The 24,623-nt window shown below is 40.8% G+C and overlaps 6 gene segments (V, D, J or C); all 6 read right to left on the bottom strand.

Annotated features, from left to right (window-relative positions):
* Positions 1-1,000: 1,000 nt before the first annotated feature.
* Positions 1,001-4,543, bottom strand: LOC117496369. The segment is given in 3 exon segments: positions 1,001-1,356; positions 3,911-4,213; positions 4,384-4,543. Coding segments are annotated over 3 exon segments (702 nt in total).
* Positions 4,544-4,546: 3 nt separating this feature from the next.
* On the bottom strand, positions 4,547-5,154 carry LOC117496368 (the record flags this gene model as incomplete). The annotated part of the segment is given in 2 exon segments: positions 4,547-5,031; positions 5,121-5,154. Coding segments are annotated over 2 exon segments (513 nt in total), but the record flags the coding sequence as incomplete, so codon positions are not given.
* Positions 5,155-6,807: 1,653 nt separating this feature from the next.
* LOC117496367 lies at positions 6,808-8,700 on the bottom strand. The segment is given in 3 exon segments: positions 6,808-7,217; positions 7,297-7,807; positions 7,908-8,700. Coding segments are annotated over 2 exon segments (456 nt in total).
* Positions 8,701-10,360: 1,660 nt separating this feature from the next.
* Positions 10,361-11,305, bottom strand: LOC117496305. The segment is given in 2 exon segments: positions 10,361-11,023; positions 11,114-11,305. Coding segments are annotated over 2 exon segments (573 nt in total).
* Positions 11,306-12,460: 1,155 nt separating this feature from the next.
* On the bottom strand, positions 12,461-13,508 carry LOC117496306. The segment is given in 2 exon segments: positions 12,461-13,144; positions 13,262-13,508. Coding segments are annotated over 2 exon segments (468 nt in total).
* Positions 13,509-15,648: 2,140 nt separating this feature from the next.
* Positions 15,649-16,401, bottom strand: LOC117496377. The segment is given in 2 exon segments: positions 15,649-16,049; positions 16,281-16,401. Coding segments are annotated over 2 exon segments (441 nt in total).
* Between the last annotated feature and the right edge of the window lie 8,222 nt (positions 16,402-24,623).

Below are 24,623 nucleotides of genomic sequence, written 5' to 3'. Positions count from 1 at the left end.
CCCTGAAATCTGCAGTCATCAAGGGCCTGTGGGAATAAATATGAATAACAGGAAGTGTTGGTGAAGGTCCATCAGGAGTCTGGCACATGGTGGAATGCTCTCATTTAACATTATTAGGATAAATGTGAGAGATAAGTTAAAGTAACGTGGTGTTGAAGCATTAAATAAAAGATGCCTCTCTGCTGGTGGCTGAGTTGTTTGAACGTTAGTTGTCTTATCTCCTAAAGTCTAACAGAGAGAGACTCCCTCTGGTGGATGCTGTGCAGTATTGTGTTGTCTTTGCTCCAAAGGTTTTTGTACAGAGTGTTGGTGTTTCCTGTCACTGTGGGCCTCAGAGCACAGTAGTACACAGCAGAGTCTGTCACTGCAGCAGAGGAGATCTGCAGAGGAACTGATGTCTTGTTGAATGTAGCCTCAAATCTGTCTTTCTTGAACTCTGCAGCATTCTCTCCAGTTGCTGAGTAACGCTTCAGCATGTACTTTGGGTAACCATTGACTTCTTGTTTCTACCAGAACAGATAGGCTGTCTTAGATGTCTGAAATGTGCAGTCAAGTGTAACTGTGTCTCCTTCAGTAGCGCTGACATCTCCTGCTGGCTGGGTCACTGTGTCTTGTCCTTTACACTCTGGGGAAGAAGAGACCATGCAGAGGAAGAGATGAATCAATAAAGATGATGGATTAAAGGAGAACAATCAGTAGCTTTAAACAGTTACCTAGAAACATGTTGTAGTTTCTATCTTACCAAAGGAGAGAGCAGCAAGAATAATCCACAGCCAATGTTCCATCTCTACAACAAGGTTTAAATCAGCAGCAGGAAGTAGCTGATGTTCAGCATTCAGTGTGAGGATGGTTCTCTTCACAGCAGCACTTCTTATTGACTGGATGGTTGAACACAGTGCAGAAGACGTGCACCGCCTACTTGATAATGTGGCCCTCTAGTGGAGGTGAACAGCTCAGTACAACAGTGTGGAGAAAAGGCTTCCAGCAGCTTGTCAGTGTGTCAGCTGGTGTTTGTGTACAGAGTGTTGGTGTTTCCTGTCACTGTGGGCCTCACAGCACAGTAGAACACAGCAGAGTCTGTCACTGCAGCAGAGGAGATGCTCAGATATATGTTCTTTTCTGCAGACAGTTTAGAAGAGAACGTTGTGTCTGATTTCAGAGACTCTGCTAGTCTTGTAAAACTTGTTCCTGAGATGTAGAGAAGAAACTCTGGTTGTTTTCCTGGATATTGTCGATACCAGAAGAAATCTTCACTAGCCGTTATAGTTTTGGAGTATCTGTAGGACAGAGTAACAGTGCTGCCTTCTGGACTGAACTCTTCTTTCTGTAATGCAGTGAGATCTTCACAGCTGACCCCTGAAGAGAGGAGTAATTCAAAAGACTCAGTTAATAGATCACATTTGATCAACATTAGAAGTTAACGTTTTCATGCAGAATGTTACGTACCTCTTAGAATGGAAACTAACAGTAGGGAATGTAAATAATAGTCTAATGACAGCATGTTGAATGAAGGTGATGATGATGGTCTGTGTTGAACTCTGGTGAATATGGAAGTTCCTCTCTCTTCTATAGTTCAGGAACATCTTAGCTCCTCCCTGAATCTCTCTGTCTCCTCTTAGATCTGTATTTCACTTCTCTCAATTTCTTTTTTCATGTTATCACGTGTGTGTCGTCTGCATAGCTATGGTAACTTATTTCATTGTTATCCATTAACTAAGCTAGTGGAAGCATGTAGATGTTAAAGAGAAGAGTCCCCAGGATGGAGCCTTGAGGAACGCCACATGTCATATTCGTCAACTCAGTTGTTTAGTTACCTATAGAAACAACGTTTTTCCTGCCTGTTAAGTAGCATTCAGACCAATACAAACAGTGCAGGAGAGTCCCACCCAGTTTTCCAGTTGGTCTAGTAATATGTTGTGGTCAACAGTTTAAAATGCAGCGCTGAGAACTAATAATACTGACAGTGAGATTCTGCCTCTGTCCGTGTTTAAGTAGATGTCATTAAAGACCTTAACAAGAGCAGACTCAGTGCTGTGTGACTGGAACACATCAAAACAGTTATTTAGTTCCAATACAGTTGTTTAGCTGTTGAAAACAAGTTTTTCAATTATTTTAACCGGCCTATAAATGTTCATCAGTGAAGCGCCTAGGTAGTTCTTTAAGAGTGGTTTGATGACTGCAGTTTTCAGGGCCTGTGGGAATAAATATGAATAACAGGAAGTGTTGGTGAAGGTCCATCAGGAGTCTGGCAGATGGTGGAATGCTCTCATTAAAAAGTATTAGGATAAATGTGAGAGATAAATTAAAGTAACGTGGTGTTGAAGCATCAAATAAAAGATGCCTCTCTGCTGGGGGTTGAGTTGTTTGAGCATTAGTTGTGTTGTTTCCCTAAAGTCTAACAGAGAGAGACTCCCTCTGGTGGATGCTGTGCAGGATTGTGTTGTCTTTGCTCCAAAGGTTTTTGTACAGAGTGTTGGTGTTTCCTGTCACTGTGGGCTCCACAGCACAGTAGTACACAGCAGAGTCTGTCACTGCAGCAGAGGAGATGCTCAGATAGATCTGGGTTTTATCCTCACTCGGTTTAACGGAGAGTCGAGAGTTTGATGCAGGTGTTGTTCCCAAGTGAAGGATGAGGAACTCTGGTGGTTTTCCTGGATATTGTCGATACCAGTAGAAATAATCATTAGCTGTTATAGTTTTGGAGTATCTGTAGGACAGAGTAACAGTGCTGCCTTCTGGACTGAACTCTTCTGGCTTTGATGGAGTGAGATCTTCACAGCTGACTGGAGAGAGGAGTAATTCAAAGTATTCATTTAATAAATCGCATTAAATTAATCTGTAATTCAACTTTTTTGCGCAGAATGTTACATACCTCTTAGAACGGACACTAAAAATAAAAAAATGAAACAATGATGTAATGACAGCATGTTGAATGAAGGTGATGATGATGGTCTGTGTTGAACTCTGGTGAATATGGAAGTTCCTCTCTCTTCTATAGTTCAGGAACATCTTAGCTCCTCCCTGAATCTCTCTGTCTCCTCTTAGATCTGTATTTCACTTCTCTCAGTTTCTTTTTTCATGTTATCACGTGTGTGTCGTCTGCATAGCTATGGTAACTTATTTCATTGTTATCCATTAACTAAGCTAGTGGAAGCATGTAGATGTTAAAGAGAAGAGTCCCCAGGATGGAGCCTTGAGGAACCCCACATGTCATATTCGTCAACTCAGTTGTTTAGTTACCTATAGAAACAACGTTTTTCCTGTCTGTTAAGTAGCATTCAGACCAATACAAACAGTGCCAGAGTCCCACCCAGTTTTCCAGTCGGTCTAGTAATATGTTGTGTTCAACAGTTTAAAATGCAGCGCTGAGAACTAATAATACTGACAGTGAGATTCTGCCACTGTCTGTGTTTAAGTGGATTAAAACGTTAATTAGAGCAGTCTCAGTGCTGTGTGACTGGAACACATCAAAACAGTTATTTAGTGCCAAAACAGCTTTTTAGCTGTTGAACTTTTTTATTATTTTACCCGGCCTATAAATGTTCATCAGTGAAGCGCCTAGGTAGTTCTTTAAGAGTGGTTTGAAGACTGCAGTTTTGAGGGCCTGTTGGAATAAATATGAATAACAGGAAGTGTTGGTGAAGGTCCATCAGGAGTCTGGCACATGGTGGAATGCTCTCATTAAAAAGTATTAGGATAAATGTGAGAGATAAATTAAAGTAACGTGGTGTTGAAGCATCAAATAAAAGATGCCTCTCTGCTGGGGGTTGAGTTGTTTGAACATTAGTTGTGTTGTTTCCCTAAAGTCTAACAGAGAGAGACTCCCTCTGGTGGATGCTGTGCAGGATTGTGTTGTCTTTGCTCCAAAGGTTTTTGTACAGAGTTGTGGTGTTTCCTGTCACTGTGGGCTGCAGAGCACAGTAGTACACAGCAGAGTCTGTCACTGCAGCAGAGGAGATCTGCAGATCCACTTGATTTCTCTCCAAGTTCAGTGTGGCATTCAGTCGAGGGATTGGAGGTTTTGCTTCCACCACGTAAGGCTGTGTTGTGTCAGTGATCAGGAGGAGGAACTGAGGAGCTGATCCAGGATCCTGTCTGTACCACTGGAGGTTTTCAGCTTTAACTGAATATGTACAGGACAGAGTAACACTACGGCCCTCTGAGGAACACACTTCAGCACTGATGGCAGTAATATCATCTTCCAAGCTGTTACCTAGTGAGGAAAACATCATGCTATCATTACAGCTCCAAAGTCACAAACCCATCAATTCCTTAGTGAAAAAACAACACTCCTGTAAAGCGTTTATCCAAAATCCAAAGTGGATGTGTAATGCTTTGAAAAAGTCTTCATATTTCCCCTTCTCCTGTCAGAAACATACGTACCTATGAGAGCTGAACAGAGCAGAATTGCAGCCAGTTTCTCCATGTTCACAGAGGGGAAAGCTGTGGTTGTTCAGTATGGAAACGTTTAGTGAGTTGTGTTTGGTCTGATGTTCACAGCTGGAATCAGAGAGGTGTCAGTCATGAAGCTCTGCAGTCAGCAGGAGGAGACTCAGATGTCCAATGAGTTTCTGGAGCTCTTCATCACAGCTGTGAGTCTGAGAGAATCTAATCTAGACTGTATCATCACATCCTGCTGAAGGTGAACAGAGAGAGACTCCCTCTGGTGGATGTAGTGCAGTACTGTGTTGTCTTTGCTCCAAAGGTTTTTGTACAGAGTGTTGGTGTTTCCTGTCACTGTGGGCTGCACAGCACAGTAGAACACAGCAGAGTCTGTCACTGCAGCAGAGGAGATGCTCAGATAGACCTGGGTTTTATCCTCACTCGGTTTAACGGACAGTCGAGAGCTTGATGCAGGTGTTGTTCCCCAGTGAAGGATGAGGAACTCTGGTGGTTTTCCTGGATATTGTCGATACCAGTAGAAATAATCATTAGCTGCTATAGTTTTGTAGTATCTGTAGGACAGAGTAACAGTGCTGCCTTCTGGACTGAACTCTTCTGGCTTTGATGGAGTGAGATCTTCACAGCTGACTGGAGAGAGGAGTAATTCAAAGTATTCATTTAATAAATCGCATTAAATTAATCTGTAATTCAACTTATTCGCGCAGAATGTTACGTACCTCTTAGAACGGACACTAAAAATAAAAAAATGAAACAATTATCTAATGACAGCATGTTGAATGAAGGTGATGATGATGGTCTGTGTTGAACTCTGGTGAATATGGAAGTTCCTCTCTCTTCTATAGTTCAGGAACATCTTAGCTCCTCCCTGAATCTCTCTGTCTCCTCTTAGATCTGTATTTCACTTCTCTCAGTTACACTTCCTCCTGGGTAACAGATCCAAAGGCAGTCTGTAAATAAAAAAGTCAGAGGACCTAGGATTGAACCCTGTGGTACACCACGATTAATCACAGACCACCAGATTAACTTATTTTATAAAGATAAGAACAAAAGCAATCAAATCTTGAGTGTGTGATGTGTACCAGTTTATTGAGAGAGGTGATTTCACGTGTTTGATCAGTCAGTAAAGAAGGAAAACGTGGCAATAACAATGACGGGCGTTAACGTGAAGTCAGATTAGTGAGAGGTGTTTCATCTAGAGAGAAATCTGTTTAAAATGATCTTAATCTAATAAGAATTGTACTTCATACCCAACATTGAAAAGGTCTTGAACACCACAACACAAGCTGCTGTTCCAATAGAACCTACGATCACATTGGGTTTCGAGATAAACTGAAACCAATGACAAAGTGAGAGGACCTTGGATTGAACCCTGTGGTACGCCACATCAAATCACAGACTGACAGAAAATTAGAGACACTTATTTTAAGTACATGGAGACTACTTGAATCAAGGCAGTACATGTGTTTCTATGGTAAAATTGTTCATAGATTTCAAATGATCAAGCAGGTAAACAACATTACTGTATCATCACTAACTGTTGATGTTTATCAACAGTTGAACTGTAATGTAGCATATTATTTTCCATGGCATTATTGTATGATCATATGTCAGATGAACAGATGCCACTGGGCTTACAACTAAAGACACAGCCACGCAAAAACTGCGGCATGTGTACGCAGGGGCGCCGTAAGGGGGTGAAAAGGTAGGACGATTCTGAGGGCCCGTGACTGACAGGGGCCCAAACAATTTGAGAACATTAAGAAAAAAATGTTTAAGCAACCAATGTGATTATCTTTTCATGGGGCTCCTTATGGGTACTGCAATTTTTGAAGTGCCGGAGCCGCGTTCCGGCAGCACTATACCCCGTAATGACATGTTACGCTTGTGTTGTGTTCAAGGAACCTGTCCATGGCCAGGAAAAACAGGCAGTCGCTTGTTTAATTCTGTTGCGGTCTAGATTTCTTACATTTTTTGTTTCCTTCTGCGCTGCGTTGCGTGCATGTCTTCCTTCTGCAGGTAACGGGGAGACGCGCTCTGGCAGCGGTCTCGTTCAGGATCCGAAAATACAATTTAAATATTTTGCACACTTATTCTACTTATTCCTAGTGTGCCACTGGTTACGGTACCGCGTGCCACGTGCCTACGGTTACCGACCCCTGCCCTAGGTTGCTCTTTAAGAGTGGTTTGAAGACTGCAGATGTCAGGGCAAGTGGGAATAAATATGAAAAATAAGAAGTGTTGGTGAAGGTCCATCAGGAGTCTGGCACCTGGTGGACTGCACTCATAAAAAGTTATTAGGATAAATGTTTCAGATCAATTAAAGTAGCGTGGTGTTGAAGCATCAAATACAGGATGGCTCTCTGCTGGTGGTTGAATTGTTTGAGAGTTTCTTGTGTTGTTTCCCTAAAGTCTAACAGAGAGAGACTCCCTCTGGTGGATGCTGTGCAGTATTGTGTTGTCTTTGCTCCAAAGGTTTTTGTACAGAGTGTTGGTGTTTCCTGTCACTGTGGGCTGCAGAGCACAGTAGTACACAGCAGAGTCAGACAGCTGAAGCTTCTGGATCTTCAGAGGAACGGATCTTAAGCTTGAATCCAATGTGGATGAGAATCTGTCCTCGTCCTCTGTTTTCCCCGTGCCGATCTTAAAGCGGCTCAGGATGAATGTGGGGCTGTTGTCTCCGAGCTGTTTGTACCAGAAGAGATAGTCATTTGATGAACTGCTGTTATAGTGACAGCCAAGTGTTACTGCCTCTCCTTTAGTAGCAGTCTTTTCTGCTTCAGGTTGCAGCACGTTGTCTCTTTGGGCTCTGCATTCTGTAAAACAGCAACAAACAGTATCAGGGACATGTTAGAGAATCATCTCAATGTTAGACTGATATCAAAGAGTTCATACCAAGACTCATAGCAGCCAGCAACACTGAGATAATCAGATGCATCATATCTGCAAGTTGAGAAACTCTGAGCTACAGCGAGTATAAAGAGGACTGATAAACTCTGCTGAAGTCTAACAGAGAGAGACTCCCTCTGGTGGATGCTGTGCAGTACTGTGTTGTCTTTGCTCCAAAGGTTTTTGTACAGAGTGTTGGTGTTTCCTGTCACTGTGGGCCTCAGAGCACAGTAGTACACAGCAGAGTCTGTCACTGCAGCAGAGGAGATGATCATATTGATTCGGTTTGACTCCTTTTGCTTTTTCGTCACTGTAATATTCAGTCCAGGGATTGGGTTAGTTCCTACTTGGCCTGAAGCAGAGTGTGAGATGAGGAACTCTGGTGGTTTTCCAGGATATTGTCGATACCAGAAGTAATAATTAGCATTAGATCCAGCTTTGTAGGACAGAGTAACAGTGCTGCCTTCTGAACTGAACTCGTCTGTTTTGACTGGAGTCAGATCTTCACAGCTGACGCCTAAGGGAAAGAATAACTCTGTTATTTAATGTTATAAAAGTCCTTTTAGCAGAACCACACTCAGAAAGCGTTGACACTGATTTTGTATCCATCTACTAACCGGATAAGATTGCAAACAACATCAGAGAAAAAGCTGAGTTCTGCAGGGACAGCATGTTGAATGAAGGTGATGATGATGGTCTGTGTTGAACTCTGGTGAATATGGAAGTTCCTCTCTCTTCTATAGTTCAGGAACATCTTAGCTCCTCCCTGAATCTCTCTGTCTCCTCTTAGGTCTGTATTTCACTTCTCTCAGTTACACTTCCTCCTGGGTAACAGACTGGTAGCAGCATGTTGTATCAGCTGCAGTTGATCATTGTTATAGTTTGGTGATCTCTTATCACTTAATTTCCTTAAACTAATTCCTAAATTTACAAAAGAAAATCCAGCTGCTACGTTGACTGAATTATATCAGACTCTTCACGTATTGTCTGCAAAACAAAGACAATTCCTCAGATAAAGCAGCATGTAAATATAAACTGAGAGGACCTAGGATTGAACCCTGTGGTACACCTTAATTAATCACAGACCAAGAGAGAACAACAGAGAAACATATTTTATAAAGATAAGAACAAACGCACTAACAAACCCAAGTCTGTGAAGTAAACCAGTACGTAGAGATTATTGAAACGTCTTCAGTTAAATACAACGTGAATCCATCCGTTTGTTTTGTCTTTTGTGTTTAATGTTGATCAGTATTGTGTTGTCTCTGCTCCAGAGGTTTCTGTACAGCGGTTTGGTGTTTCCTGTCACTGTGGGCTGCAGACATGTTACAACACAAGCTTGTTTCCCATCTCAGAGAGCTTTTGTGGTTTCGTTAGATTTTGTCATCAGGCTCAGAGCTAGAGTTTTTCTTCCAACTTCGGGCGCCATTAACCTGTTAAGCCCGAGAGACCCCGGTACCGAGGCCCTCCCGCAACATCTTGCAGGAAACAGTGTCTGAGGGCATGTTCATTTAATAAACTATGAATGTTTTATATCCATGTAACGGGAAGAAACTCATCTTACTGATCGTTCTTATTTTTTTTTCAAAATAAAACCCACAATGCTAACGCTGAGCCTCTGAATTAGCAACGAGCGAAAAATGCTAACAGATTACTGCACCGAAAATCACTCACAAAACCTTATTATTTATCTTTTCTGCACATCCATGACATCGATTCACATCGTGAGGTGACACAGAATCGAAGGGTACCCTCATTATCACTCAATTATACGAAATCGCGACGTTATAAACAAAAACAGACATCAAAACATGTGGCGCTAGGTAGCTAATAATGCTAACATGGTTACCTTGTCTCTGTAGTCTGCTCAAAAGTGGTCTTCAATGGCATTAAAACGATAAAAACGCTGCTGAAGTTAATCCATAGGTTAATCCAATGTGTCTGTGTCCCTTTGAAATGATTTCTGATAATCCATAAGCATTAAAACTGCTTTTCCGTTTCCAGATGTCAAAGCTAGAGATAGGTTCACTCTGATGCAAAATTACATGAGCGAAGCCCCCACCTTTTCGTTTTACAACATGTGTGTCTGGGGGAATCCCCCTTAGATTATATTGGCTCTAACGGTCAGAAAGAGGTGTCAACCATCAAAATCGAGCAAGGGGGGCCAGAGATATGGAAAAAAAAACATTTCCACCCAAATCACCTCAGAGGTGGAGTTTGTTTGGCTAAACCTCTCTAAAAAGGTCAAATGTCACTTGTTTTGCATCAATCTTGATACAGGGTACTTATTATATGTTGTACTTTGGATTCCTAAAGCTTTTAGTCTACTAACCCATCATCCAAGGGTAGTTTTCACTATAAGTAAAAAATAATTTTTGGACGGACACTATAATTTACAGTTTTTTACTATGTAAAATCTGAATTTTCTTTAAAATAAAAGACATCTATATTGTTCTGACTTTTCTACATCCAACTCACAGGTTTATCATTACTTTGAGAAAAAAAGATTATTAATTAACCCTTTTAGAAGGCAAGATATGGTCATTTGTTCTGGGAATGTCATTTTCGAGCCTGAGACCTGAAAAACAGGCTCAGGGCTTAACAGGCTAATGGACTGGAGACTTTGAAGAGGAGGAACTGGTGTCCGTCAGGAAGAAGCTGCGGAGCAAAGAATATAATGAGTCAGCAATCCAGAGGGGGAAGAAGTACTCTCATTATTTGCATTCAAATGTAACCTCAATAAGAGTCAAAAAGTATTAGCATAAAAACAATACTTTACGTACCAAAAGTAAAAGTATGCGTTGTGCAAAGTGGCCATTTTATCCACCAGGTATTTTTGGTTGTTAAAATTATTGATGGGGGGTAAAGGTGGGGTTTATTTGAATGACTTTATACAGTACTGGGTAGCTTCGTCTATACTATAATGTGTGTCGATTTATATTGCGTATTAATATCCTAAATCTGCTATGTCAGTCAATCTGTAAAATACACGTAGTGAAGTACAAAGTACAACACTTGCCTACATAATGTAATGAAGTAAAAGTATAAATTAGTAAAAAAGTACAATTACCTCAATGTTTTACTTCCGTACAGTGTGAGTAAATGTACTTAGTTACATTACACCACTGCAATAATCTAACGCTTGTTCTTCACCATGAACTTTTCCACCTCACACTGCAGTGAATCGTATGTTAGTCAGGACCAGTTTAACAAGTTCATCCACTTTCAGGAGCCGGTGGATGGACAGGCCAGACAGACTGCTCTTCATCTTTGAAGTCTCCCTCAGAGGTTGGATGTGTGTCACTTTGAGAGGAGAAGTTGTTCGAGGTGTCCACTTGATGGCGATGTTGTTCAGAAAAAGGCGGGATCTGAAGTGTGTGAATGTTCAGGGAGAAGCTGCAGAGGTTTTTGTACAGAGTTGTGGTGTTTCCTGTCACTGTGGGCTGCACAGCACAGTAGTACACAGCAGAGTCTGTCACTGCAGCAGAGGAGAGGCTCAGATTGATCTGGGTTTTATCCTCATCCGATTTAACGGACAGTCGAGAGTTTGATGCAGGTTTTGTTCCCCACTGAAGGATGAGGAACTCTGGTGGTTTTCCTGGATATTGTCGATACCAGAAGAAATAATCAGTAGCTGTTATAGTTTTGGAGTATCTGTAGGACAGAGTAACAGTGCTGCCTTCTGGTCTGAACTCTTCTTTCTGTAATGCAGTGAGATCTTCACAGCTGACCCCTGAAGAGAGGAGTAATTCAAAAGACTCAGTTAATAGATCACATTTGATCAACAATAGAAGTCAACGTTTTCATGTAGAATGTTACGTACCTCTTAGAATGGAAACTAACAGTAGGGAATGTAAATAATAGTCTAATGACAGCATGTTGAATGAAGGTGATGATGATGATGGTCTGTGTTGAACTCTGGTGAATATGGAAGTTCCTCTCTCTTCTATAGTTCAGGAACATCTTAGCTCCTCCCTGAATCTCTCTGTCTCCTCTTAGATCTGTATTTCACTTCTCTCAGTTTCACTTCCTCTCTGCTGGGGGTTCAGTTGTTTGAACATTAGTTGTGTTGTTTCCCTAAAGTCTAACAGAGAGAGACTCCCTCTGGTGGATGCTGTGCAGTATTGTGTTGTCTTTGCTCCAAAGGTTTTTGTACAGAGTGTTGGTGTTTCCTGTCACTGTGGGCTTCACAGCACAGTAGAACACAGCAGAGTCTGTCACTGCAGCAGAGGAGAGGCTCAGATTGATTTGGTTTGACTTCACTGTAAACTTCAGTCCAGGGATTGGATCTTTAAGTATTCCTCCAATTCCTAAATGAGAGAAGATGAACTCTGGTGGTTTTCCTGGATATTGTCGATACCAGAAGAAATAATCACCACCAGTTGCTTGTTTGGAGTATCTGTAGGACAGAGTAACAGAGCTGCCTTCTGGACTGAACTCTTCTTTCTGTAATGCAGTGAGATCTTCACAGCTGACCCCTGAAGAGAGGAGTAATTCAAAAGACTCAGTTAATAGATCACATTTTATCAACATTAGAAGTTAACGTTTTCATGCAGAATGTTACGTACCTCTTAGAATGGAAACTAACAGTAGGGAATGTAAATAATAGTCTAATGACAGCATGTTGAATGAAGGTGATGATGATGGTCTGCGTTGAACTCTGGTGAATATGGAAGTTCCTCTCTCTTCTATAGTTCAGGAACATCTTAGCTCCTCCCTGAATCTCTCTGTCTCCTCTTAGATCTGTATTTCACTTCTCTCAGTTACACTTCCTCCTGGGTAACAGATCCAAAGGCAGTCTGTAAATAAAAAGTCAGAGGACCTAGGATTGAACCCTGTGGTACACCACAATAAATTACAGACCACCAGAGTAACTTATTTTATAAAGATAAGAACAAAAGCAATCAAAACTTGAGTCTCTGATGTGTACCAGTTTATTGAGAGAGGTGATTTCAAGTGTTTGATCAGTCAGTAAAAAAAAGTAACAATGACGGGCGTTAACGTGAAGTCAGATTAGTGAGAGGTGCTTCATCTAGAGAGAAATGTGTTTTAAATCATCTTAATCTAATACGAATTGTACTTCATACCCAACATTTAAAAGGTCTTGAACACCACAACACAAGCTGCTGTTCCAATAGAACCTACAATCACATTGTGCTCAGAGATAAACTTAATCCAATAACAAAGTGAGAGGACCTAGGATTGAACCCTGTGGTACACCACATGAAATCACAGACTGACAGAAAAACTGAAAAACTTATTTTAAATTCATGGAGACTACATTATATCTTTAATCTTTGATAACAGGTCAGATTGCCTTATTGAGTTAAACATTTGAACCTGTTGATGTGAATCAAAGGCAGTACATGTGTTTGTATGTTAGTGCACAATTGTACATAGAATTCAAAATATCAAGCAGGTAAATTACATTACTGTATCATCACAAACTGCTGAAGTCTGACAGAGAGAGACTCCCTCAGGTGGATGCTGTGCAGTATTGTGTTGTCTTTGCTCCAAAGGTTTTTGTACAGAGTGTTGGTGTTTCCTGTCACTGTGGGCTGCAGAGCACAGTAGTACACAGCAGAGTCTGTCACTGCAGCAGAGGAGATCTGCAGAGGAACTGATGTCTTGTTGAGTGCAGCATCAAATCTGTCTTTCTTGAACTCTTCAGCATTATCTCCAGTTCTTGAGTAACGCATCAGCATGTACTTTGGGTAACCATTGACTTCTTGTTTGTACCAGAACAGATAGGCTGTATTAGATGTCTGAAATGTGCAGCCAAGTGTAACTGTGTCTCCTTCAGTAGTGCTGACATCTCCTGCTGGCTGGGTCACTGTGTCTTGTCCTTTACACTCTGGGGAAGAAGAGACCATGCAGAGGAAGAGATGAATCAATAAAGATGATGGATTAAAGGAGAACAATCAGTAGCTTTAAACAGTTACCTAGAAACATGTTGTAGTTTCTATCTTACCAAAGGAGAGAGCAGCAAGAATAATCCACAGCCAATGTTCCATCTCTACAACAAGGTTTAAATCAGCAGCAGGAAGTAGCTGATGTTCAGCATTCAGTGTGAGGATGGTTCTCTTCACAGCAGCACTTCTTATTGACTGGATGGTTGAACACAGTGCAGAAGACGTGCACCGCCTACTTGATAATGTGGCCCTCTAGTGGAGGTGAACAGCTCAGTACAACAGTGTGGAGAAAAGGCTTCCAGCAGCTTGTCAGTGTGTTAGCTGGTGTTTGTGTACAGAGTGTTGGTGTTTCCTGTCACTGTGGGCCTCACAGCACAGTAGAACACAGCAGAGTCTGTCACTGCAGCAGAGGAGATGCTCAGATCCACTCGTTGCTTTCCTTCAGACAGTTTAGAAGAGAACTTTGTGTCTGATTTCTGAATCTTTGATAGAATAAAAATAACTCCTGAGATGTAGAGAAGAAACTCTGGTTGTTTTCCTGGATATTGTCGATACCAGAAGAAATCATCACTACCTGTTATAGTTTTGGAGTATCTGTAGGACAGAGTAACAGAGCTGCCTTCTGGACTGAACTCTTCTTTCTGTAATGCAGTGAGATCTTCACAGCTGACCCCTGAAGAGAGGAGTAATTCAAAAGACTCAGTTAATAGATCACATTTTATCAACATTAGAAGTTAACGTTTTCATGCAGAATGTTACGTACCTCTTAGAATGGAAACTAACAGTAGGGAATGTAAATAATAGTCTAATGACAGCATGTTGAATGAAGGTGATGATGATAATGGTCTGCGTTGAACTCTGGTGAATATGGAAGTTCCTCTCTCTTCTATAGTTCAGGAACAGTCTCCTCTTAGATCTGTATTTCACTTCTCTCAGTTACACTTCCTCCTGGGTAACAGATCCAAAGGCAGTCTGTAAATAAAAAGTCAGAGGACCTAGGATTGAACCCTGTGGTACACCACATGAAATCACAGACCACCAGAGTAACTTATTTTATAAAGATAAGAACAAAAGCAATCAAATTTTGAGTGTGTGATGTGTACCAGTTTATTGAGAGAGGTGATTTAAAGTGTTTGATCAGTCAGTAAATAAAAACGTAATAATAACAATGACGGGCGTTAACGTGAAGTCATATTAGTGAGAGGTAGTGATGTGTCGGTCGCGAACGAGCCGATTCTTTTGAACGGCTCTTTGGTACGAACGAGGGGAACCGAGTCCTACTTTGTGAGAGCCGTTCTTGTTATCGTTCAATCGTTGGTCCGCACTCACTGCCTGCCAAAATCCACTCGCCTTTTAAAAAGCTTGATTTTGTTCCCCAAACGTATTCTGTGAAGATCCGCCCCTACTCTGTTTGGTAGGTTTCAGCACGAGGAGTGAGATGGGGTGGGTCTTAACGGAATACGCGAGAGAGAGAAGTCATAACAAGTGGTACAGGACAGGTAGCCAACGTGTTTTTCGGATGGTGAATGAGCCAAACGCGGAAACGCAGCAGCATTTGGATTCACTTCAACCAAAACCCAGGCAGTGATAAAGCGCACCATTTGTAAAGGCAAAATATCCTTTAAAGCAGGATCAACAAATAATCTCCATCGCCACTTAAAAACACAGTATCTAATATTAAGAGTTGCATGAATTTCATTCAAGGCAAGGCAACTTTATTTACTTAACACATACAGAGGGTAAATTCAAAGTACATTCACTGACATGATGACATGGATATGGCGCCACCTTGTGTCATGTTTACAATGCCGATTATTGACATTAGGTCTGGCAATACAGTCAATCATTATCCTGGTGATTATTTTGCAGATAAACCTAGTAACCTTAAAAAAACGGCTCTTTTGAACGGCTCTTTTGAACGGCTCTTTGAAAGGAACGGAGCCATAAGATCCGGCTCCCTTCAAAGAGCCATAATTCCCATCACTAGTGAGAGGTGCTTCATCGAGAGAGAAATCTGTTTAAAATGATCTTAATCTATTACAAATATTTCTTCAGATCCGACATTTAAAAGGTCTTGAACACCACAACACAAGCTGCTGTTCCAATAGAACCTTTCATCAAATTGGGCTTGGAGATAAACTGAATCCAATGACAAAGTGAGAGGACCTAGGATTGAACCCTGTGGTACACCACATGAAATCACAGACTGACAGAAAATTACTTTTTTTTTACACTTATTTTAAATTCATGGAGACTACATTTTATGTTTAATCTGTGATAACAGGTCAGATTAACTGATTGAGTTAAACATGTTAACCTGTTGATGTGAATCAAAGGCAGTACATGTGTTTGTATGGTAGTGCACAATTGTTCATACATTTATATACCTGACATAAACCTTTAGAAATGATCAAGCAGGTAAACTAAATGATTGTATCATCACAAACTATTGATGTTTATCAGAGAGAGACTCCCTCTGGTGGATGTTGTGCAGTATTGTGTTGTCTGTGCTCCAAAGGTTTTTGTACAGAGTGTAGGTGTTTCCTGTCACTGTGGGCGTCAGAGCACAGTAGTACACAGCAGAGTCTGTCACTTTAGCTGAGATGATCTCCAGATCAACTCGTTTCTCTGTTTTGTCAATGTGAGCAGAGAAATCAGATTCAGTGGGATGGATCCCTCCTGCCTCTGTGATGGAGAGCAGGAACTCTGGTCTGGATCTCTGGTATTGTCGGTACCACTGGATATTGTAGATAGTCCCCTCATATTTACATGTCAGGCTGATGTTTCTGCCCTCTGCAACATGTTCTTCACTTCTTTCTGGCTTTATGCTGTTCATGGAGCCCAGGGCTGCAAAATGAGAATTATTCATGTCAGTTAGTCTGCAGGAGATTTTAACATTAAGAGACTCAACGGAGGGTCTTCAATTTCCTGTCATCTTTGATCAGTTTGAGATAAAACATGACCAAATGTCTTCATAGATCACAACGATTGCTGCCTTACACAATCAAACCTCCAGTTATGAAATCTCTGGCTAATACAGCGGGTTAAATAAGACTTTATCTCTGTTCCAACACTCACCTATGAAGAGAGAGAAGAGTAACCAGAGGTAAAGCAACATGTCTTTGGAGATGGTAAAGTCGAACAGTCAGCAGATGAGTTCTCCTCCTGCAGAAGTGAAGCAGGAAACAGCCTCTCTGCTGCTCAGCCCTTCTCCTCAACATCAGATGATTGTGCTTTTAATTCCTCAAACATCTCACAAATCATCTCATTGGTTGATATAAACGTCAGTGGGCGGGGCCAGAGAATCAAGTTTTACTGGTTTTAAACCATCAAAATACTTTTCTCATATTAAAAACAGTTAGTTCTCTTTGTGTTTCTCACTGACTCATACATTGAAATGTACAAAAACGTAGCAATAACAATGACAGGCGTTAACGTGAAGTCAGATTAGTGAGAGGTGTTTCATCGAGAGAGAAATCTGTTTAAAATGATCTTAATCTAATGAGAATATTGATTCACAGGTGTCATTTAAAAGGTCTTGAACACCACAACACAAGCTGCTGTTCCAATAGAACCTATTATCACATTGTGCTTAGAGATAAACTGAATCCAATGACAAAATGAGAGGACCTCACATTGAACCCTGTGGTACACCATATGATCACAGACTGACAAAAAAATAGAGACACTTATTTTAATTACTAATTAAGCACTTACATACTAGTGATGGGAATTATGGCTCTTTGAAGGGAGCCGGATCTTATGGCTCCGTTCCTTTCAAAGAGCTGTTTTTTGAAGGTTACTAGGTTTATTTGCAAAATAATCACCAGGATAATGATTGACTGTATTGCCAGACCTAATGTCAATAATCGGCATTGTAAACATGACACAAGGTGGCGCCATATCCATGTCATCATGTCAGTGAATGTACTTTGAATTTACCCTCTGTATGTGTTAAGTAAATAAAGCTGCCTGGGTTTTGGTTGAAGTGAATCCAAATGCTGCTGCGTTTTCGCGTTTGGCTCATTTTCCATCCGAAAAACACGTTGTCTACCTGTCCTGTACCACTTGTTATGACTTCTCTCTCTCGTGTATTCCGTTAACACCCACCCCATCTCACTCCTCGTGCTGAAACCATGGATGTATAATAAGAAGGCTGAAACCTACCAAACAGAGTAGGGGCGGATCTTCACAGAATACGTTTGGGGAACAAAATCAAGCTATTTAAAAGGCGAGTGGATTTTGGCAGGCAGTGAGTGCGGACCAACGATTGAACGATAACAAGAACGGCTCTCACCAAGTAGGACTCGCATCCCCTCGTTCGTACCAAAGAGCCGTTCAAAAGAATCGGCTCGTTCGCGACCGACACATCACTATTACATACTAACAAAGCACTTATATACTAATAAAGGACTGGCTTATCTAAAGCCAGTTGAGTAGCACATGAAATGTTTTGGCTCTATGAAACCTGAGGCCTGCACTACGAAGCCGGATTGTCGCTTAGCCGGCTGACTTCAGGGAAAACTCGGGCTTTCCGGTCCTACGACGCTGGTTCTCTTTTTAGCGGGCTAGATCTCCATGGTAACTTATGCTGAGCGGCTAACCTCCTCGGGAGGAGGTTAGGTTGCAGGCTAAGAGATCAACTCAGTGAAAGCACCGCCTGCTGACCAATCAGAGCTCTGTGTGCAGAGTTTAAAGCTATCAAGTCATATTACAGGATAGAGGAAATACAGGAAAACTGCCGTTGCAGGAAAGACGGCCGGCAAAAATCACAGACTGTGTGAACGTGAACATTAATAGAATATCCCCTCCCATCTTCAGAGCAATCTGACTATTATAACATTAGCGTTAAGAAAGCTTACTTAAATATCTGCCACAACATAAGTAACCGGATCAGAGTAACATTACGTACAGTCCGCGGCACTGTGAGTGCAGACGTCGATGTGTCCCATTATCATTCATATCATATCACATCATAATGTATCATATATTTCCTTATCTGAGTCAGCTGAGCCGTATCTGGCCGTGCAACACTCACAGTGTCACATACTGTATGCAGAAGTATTATTTTAAGCAACACATTAAGTTGATGAAACACTCGAGTCAAATGTAATTAAAGTCAGATCGTGTCTTAGACGGGGCAGTGATATCATAAACCTGTTAATGTACACATTCAAACACTTTCTCTGTTACCAGCTGTATTCACCTTGCAGGTGCAGCTATGTGGCTTTGATCCTGGATAAAGTGTTTAAGTCATGGATGTTTAAAGTTTAACTTCTTCATATTTGACTAATATTAAAGTTCACTTTTCATTCAGGAAGTATGACGCTGCGCTGTCAATACGCCTGTCCATGTTTGTGATTGGTCGAATGCTCCAGATACCACCCCTTTCATGTGAACAAGGTTCAAGGTTCAAGGTTCAAGGTTCTTTATTGTCAATCTGACATAGCTACAGAGTAATTATGTAGTTGAAAATCTTATGTCACAGGCTTCTCCAACAATGCAACATAATAACATAATAACAATAAGAGCAAGAGCAATACAAAAAGAAAAATAGTTATAAAATAAAGTGATGATGTGGAATAGTGCAGTACGAGTCTATATACAAGTTATTGGAATGATATATATATATATTAGGTATTAGATACATAATACTGAGTAGCAGATGAATGTTTTGAAGTTGTTTCAACAGTTCAATTTTTTGAACGCGCACCTAACTAGATAGGACACGGCTGGCTTGAGCGATCCACTTGATAAGCAGCGGCGTAGTACAGTTTAGTGAGAGTGCGTATGTTTTGGATTGGGCCAACCGGCTAACTCCAACATATCCAGGTTAGGAAAATCCGGCTTCGTAGTACAGGCCTCTGATGTACTTATATGATTCTGTTTTCTTCAAGTTTGTATCTTCTTGGTCGAATGCACTTATTGTAAGTCGCTTTGGATAAAAGCGTCAGCTAAATGCAATCTAATGTAATGTAATGTTAAGTTCATTAAGACTACTTAATTGTATTTTAACCTGTGATGAAAGGCCAGATTCACTGACTGAGTTAATTATTTGAACCTGTGGATGTGAATCAAAGGCAGTCCATGTGTTTGTATAGTGTGCAGCTGCTCCTCACCTGTGGAATTCCCTCCCAGACCACCTGAGGACTCCACAGACCACTGACGCCTTCAGGAAAGGCCTAAAAACCTTTCTTTTTAAAAAAGCTTTTGATTACACTTTTGTTTCTTTTGTTTGTTTTTATTATGCCTCCTGTAGCACCTTGGGATTGCTGTTAGCAATGAAAGGTGCTTTACAAATCAAATGTATTATTATTATTATTATTATTATTAGTAGGGAACAATTGTTCCTACATTTGACATGACTGTATCATCACAAACTATTGATGTTTAACAGAGAGAGACTCCCTCTGGTGGATGCTGTGCAGTATTGTGTTGTCTTTGCTCCAAAGGTTTTTGTACAGAGTTGTGGTGTTTCCTGTCACTGTGGGCTTCAGAGCACAGTAGTACACAGCAGAGTCTGTCACTGCAGCAGAGGAGATCTGCAGATCCACTTGATTTCTCTCCAAGTTCAGTGTGGCATTCAGTCGAGGGATTGGAGGTTTTGCTTCCACCACGTGAGGCTGTGCTGTGTCAGTGATCAGGAGGAGGAACTGAGGAGCTGATCCAGGATCCTGTCTGTACCACTGGAGGTTATCAGCTTTAACTGAATATGTACAGGACAGAGTAACACTACGGCCCTCTGAGGAACACACTTCAGCACTGATGGCAGTAATATCATCTTCCAAGCTGTTACCTAGTGAGTAAAACATCATGCTATCATTACAGCTCCAAAGTCACAAACCCATAAACGTATCAACCATTTTTTTTTTTTTTTTTTTTTATTTAACCAGATAAAAGCATTGAGATAAAATCTCATTTTCAATGCTGACCTGGCCAAGAAGGCAGCAACGTTACACATAACACAAACATATAAAATACAGAGAACATAACTAAGAAAACAAAAGACGAAAAAACAGTCACTACATTGTGCACATTAGGACAGTAAGAAAAGTACACTACTTGTTACTGCAAGAGCAGCTGGTGGTGAGGACTTCAGACAACTTCAATTTAAAACATGATATAGAGACAAGTGCCCTCAGTTTGAGGCTTGATTGAAGGTCATTCCAAGACCAAGGACCATAATAAGAAAGACTCCTTTTTCCAGCCTCAGTCCGTACAGCAGGAACCTGGACCCGTATCCAGGCACTGGATCTGAGGTTGTAAGAGTCACAAACTGGGGCAAATCTGACACATATGTAGAGTGGAAGCTTTCCTAAAATGGCTTTATACATTAATAAAAACCAGTGCTGCATCCTACGCATAGTAAGTGAGGACCATCCAGTTAGGCTATACAGTGTGCAGTGATGAGTCCTATAGGGTGCATTTGATACATCACAGTGCAGCATGGTAAAGTGGGTCAAGTTTGGCCAAAACAGTGGGACAGGCAAATCTATAGATTGTATCACCGTAGTCCAGCTGGGACAGGAATAAGCCAGAGACCAACCTTTTACGGGATGAAATTGAAAAACAACATTTAAGTCTGAAAAGGAAGCCAAGAGTGAATTTCAATTTCTTTGTTAAAACTTCAATAAGGTGTTTAAAGTTCAGATTACTGTCCAACCAAAAGCCCAGATATTTGTAGGAAACGCCATCAAGGGTGTCAATGGAGAGGCAGAGTCCCCTTTTCATAATTTCCACCCTATTCTAAGGGGAAGCATTTACGCAATGTGGTGCCTTTTCATTTCAGTTTCTTTCTTTGTATTTCTTCACCCCTTTCTCGTTTAATATTTTAGGAGAGTGCATGTAGAGACATGTTGTGCCTCTCTTCCTCTGTTTCTTACTTTTCTTTTCATACCCCTGTTTCTCAGACCTATCCTAAGGGAGTTGACACGTTGTGCCTCTTCACTTTTACTTTCTAAGGGTCATAGTTCATATGGCGAGGGATTCCTTTGAGCGATATGCGCCGGCCCGTGCCTTACCTTGGACTTCTAATAGAATTTTTTATTTTTTATTTTTTATTTTTTATTTTTCTATATTAAAAAATTACAATTACATAGCCTGGTAAACAAAACCTTGCTTTAACATTTTGTTCTTAAAGAATATTTTAATACAAGGTTTTAGTTTTTTGGTGCATGTAAATGCAAAAGGTAAAATCCCTGTGTTTGTATTTGAATGATCGAGGTGCCTTTCACGGCTCTCAAGGTAGCCGTATAAGATCTGAAAAACAAGACAATATAATCAACAAGAACACAGGATGTGTGATCAGGGAGCATATACCAGTGTGAAGAGATGTGTTTTGAGAAGTGACATAGGACTCTTTAAAGTAGAGACACTACATACTGATATACACCTGAACATCAGCAGGAGAGGACTCTTTAAAGTAGAGACACTACATACTGATATACACCTGAACATCAGCAGGAGAGGACTCTTTAAAGTAGAGACACTACATACTGATATACACCTGAACATCAGCAGGAGAGGACTCTTTAAAGTAGAGACACTACATACTGATATACACCTGAACATCAGCAGGAGAGGACTCTTTAAAGTAGAGACACTACATACTGATATACACCTGAACATCAGCAGGAGAGGACTCTTTAAAGTAGAGACACTACATACTGATATACACCTGAACATCAGCAGGAGAGGACTCTTTAAAGTAGAGACACTACATACTGATATACACCTGAACATCAGCAGGAGAGGACTCTTTAAAGTAGAGACACTACATACTGATATACACCTGAACATCAGCAGGAGAGGACTCTTTAAAGTAGAGACACTACATACTGATATACACCTGAACATCAGCAGGAGAGGACTCTTTAAAGTAGAGACACTACATACTGATATACACCTGAACATCAGCAGGAGAGGACTCTTTAAAGTAGAGACACTACATACTGATATACACCTGAACATCAGCAGGAGAGGACTCTTTAAAGTAGAGACACTACATACTGATATACACCTGAACATCAGCAGGAGAGGACTCTTTAAAGTAGAGACACTACATACTGATATACACCTGAACATCAGCAGGAGAGGACTCTTTAAAGTAGAGACACTACATACTGATATACACCTGAACATCAGCAGGAGAGGACTCTTTAAAGTAGAGACACTACATACTGATATACACCTGAACATCAGCAGGAGAGGACTCTTTAAAGTAGAGACACTACATACTGATATACACCTGAAGATCAGCAGGAGAGGACTCTTTAAAGTAGAGACACTACATACTGATATACACCTGAACATCAGCAGGAGAGGACTCTTTAAAGTAGAGACACTACATACTGATATACACCTGAACATCATCAGGAGAGGACTCTTTAAAGTAGAGACACTACATACTGATATACACCTGAACATCAGCAGGAGAGAACTCTTTAAAGTAGAGACACTACATACTGATATACACCTGAACATCAGCAGGAGAGGACTCTTTAAAGTAGAGACACTACATACTGATATACACCTGAACATCAGCAGGAGAGAACTCTTTAAAGTAGAGACGCTACATACTGATATACACCTGAACATCAGCAGGAGAGGACTCTTTAAAGTAGAGACGCTACATACTGATATACACCTGAACATCAGCAGGAGAGGACTCTTTAAAGTAGAGACACTACATACTGATATACACCTGAACATCTGCAGGAGAGGACTCTTTAAAGTAGAGACACTACATACTGATATACACCTGAACATCTGCAGGAGAGGACTCTTTAAAGTAGAGACACTACATACTGATATACACCTGAACATCAGCAGGAGAGGACTCTTTAAAGTAGAGACACTACACACTACATACTGATATACACCTGAACATCAGCAGGAGAGGACTCTTTAAAGTAGAGACACTACACACTGATACTGATACCTGATCATCAGCAGGAGAATATTGGAAACTGATGCAGAACACCAGAGGGCGCCTTCATCCTGCTGAGGAGGAAGAGGAGCTTTAGCATATTTAACATTACCTGTTAGAAAAATGGTAATATGAAAGATAATTGTGTTAATGTCAGTAATGAATTGTGTGTGTGTGTGTGTGTGTGTGTGTGTGTGTGTGTGTGTGTGTGTGTGTGTGTGTGTGTGTGTGTGTGTGTGTGTGTGTGTGTGTGTGTGTGTGTGTGTGTGTGTGTGTGTGTATGTGTGTGTGTATGTGTGTGTGTGTGTGTGTGTGTGTGTGTGTGTGTGTGTGTGTGTGTGTGTGTGTGTGTGTGTGTGTGGTTCACAGTTACAGTTGTTACCCTATTCACCTGTAGTGTGTACAGCAGGTATGAGTCTAACATCTTTAAAGGACGTCTCCTCTCTCACACACCATACTGTCCACTGTCATTCCTCTCTATATTCTGATACACGTACACACACCATTCACTCACTCATTCATACACACTTTATTACTGAAACATGCAGGAAATTGCTTTGTATGTCAGTATGTTCAGATGTATGGACTGAAACAAAGAGATACCCCCTGTAGAAGACTAGAAGCCACTACTTCAGGTACTTGCAGTAAAATGTGTGTTCAGCTAGAAAGTGAAGTCAGAGTTGAGAAATGCAGCTCAGTGTTGGAAACGTGTGTGTTCAAGGTGTGGCGTTGACACGGCAACAGGAACAAGACAGGCGTGGCTGTGTGTCAGTGTGTGTGTGTGTGATTATTATGACCTGCGGCTGTGTTTTAGTGTGGATCAGAGGTTGGGAAAGTGTTTATGTGTAACCAGGTACTGGCAGGGTGTGTGTGTGTTGTGTGTGTGTGTGTGTGTGAGGGTGTGTGTGTGTGTGTGTGTGTGTGTGTGTGTGTGTGTGTGTGTGTGTGTGTGTGTGTGTGTGTGTGTGTGTGTGTGTGTGTGTGTGTGTGTGTGTGTGTGTGTGTGTGTGTGTGTGTGTCTGAGGTGCAGGGTGTGTCTGCTGCTCAGTCATATCTGCAGCCTCAGGACAAAGTTTACACAACGGTGGAAATTTCATGTTTTAATAAACTCACAAACAATCAGAGCCCAGACATTTCTAAAAAAAATAGAGAAATCTGGTGATTATAACTATTATTATTTATGATATCATAATTATTTTTACAGTACTATAGGTACAGTAATATTAGGATGTATTTACATTTAATTTAATTTTAATTATGTGGACAACATTAAATAAAATCCAATTTGAAATAAATGATCTCTGATTCAAATGTCTTTCTAAATCTTTAATCATGTGCCATAAAGATTATTTTTCCTTTCTTTAGGGGCAAAGCAATAAGTGATTAAATCCGGTTTTTTTTACATAATTATTTACTAAAAGATGAAACCCTTTTTCTTATCCTCCGTCTATTTCACTTTTTTCATAAACGGTTAGATGTGTATTTTTGAATCA

Source organism: Trematomus bernacchii, unplaced genomic scaffold (genome assembly GCF_902827165.1).
Source record: "Trematomus bernacchii unplaced genomic scaffold, fTreBer1.1, whole genome shotgun sequence".
NCBI classification, from domain to species: Eukaryota; Metazoa; Chordata; class Actinopteri; order Perciformes; family Nototheniidae; genus Trematomus; species Trematomus bernacchii.
Note: the sequence above shows the minus strand (reverse complement) of the source record. Positions and strands in the feature narration are given on the sequence as shown.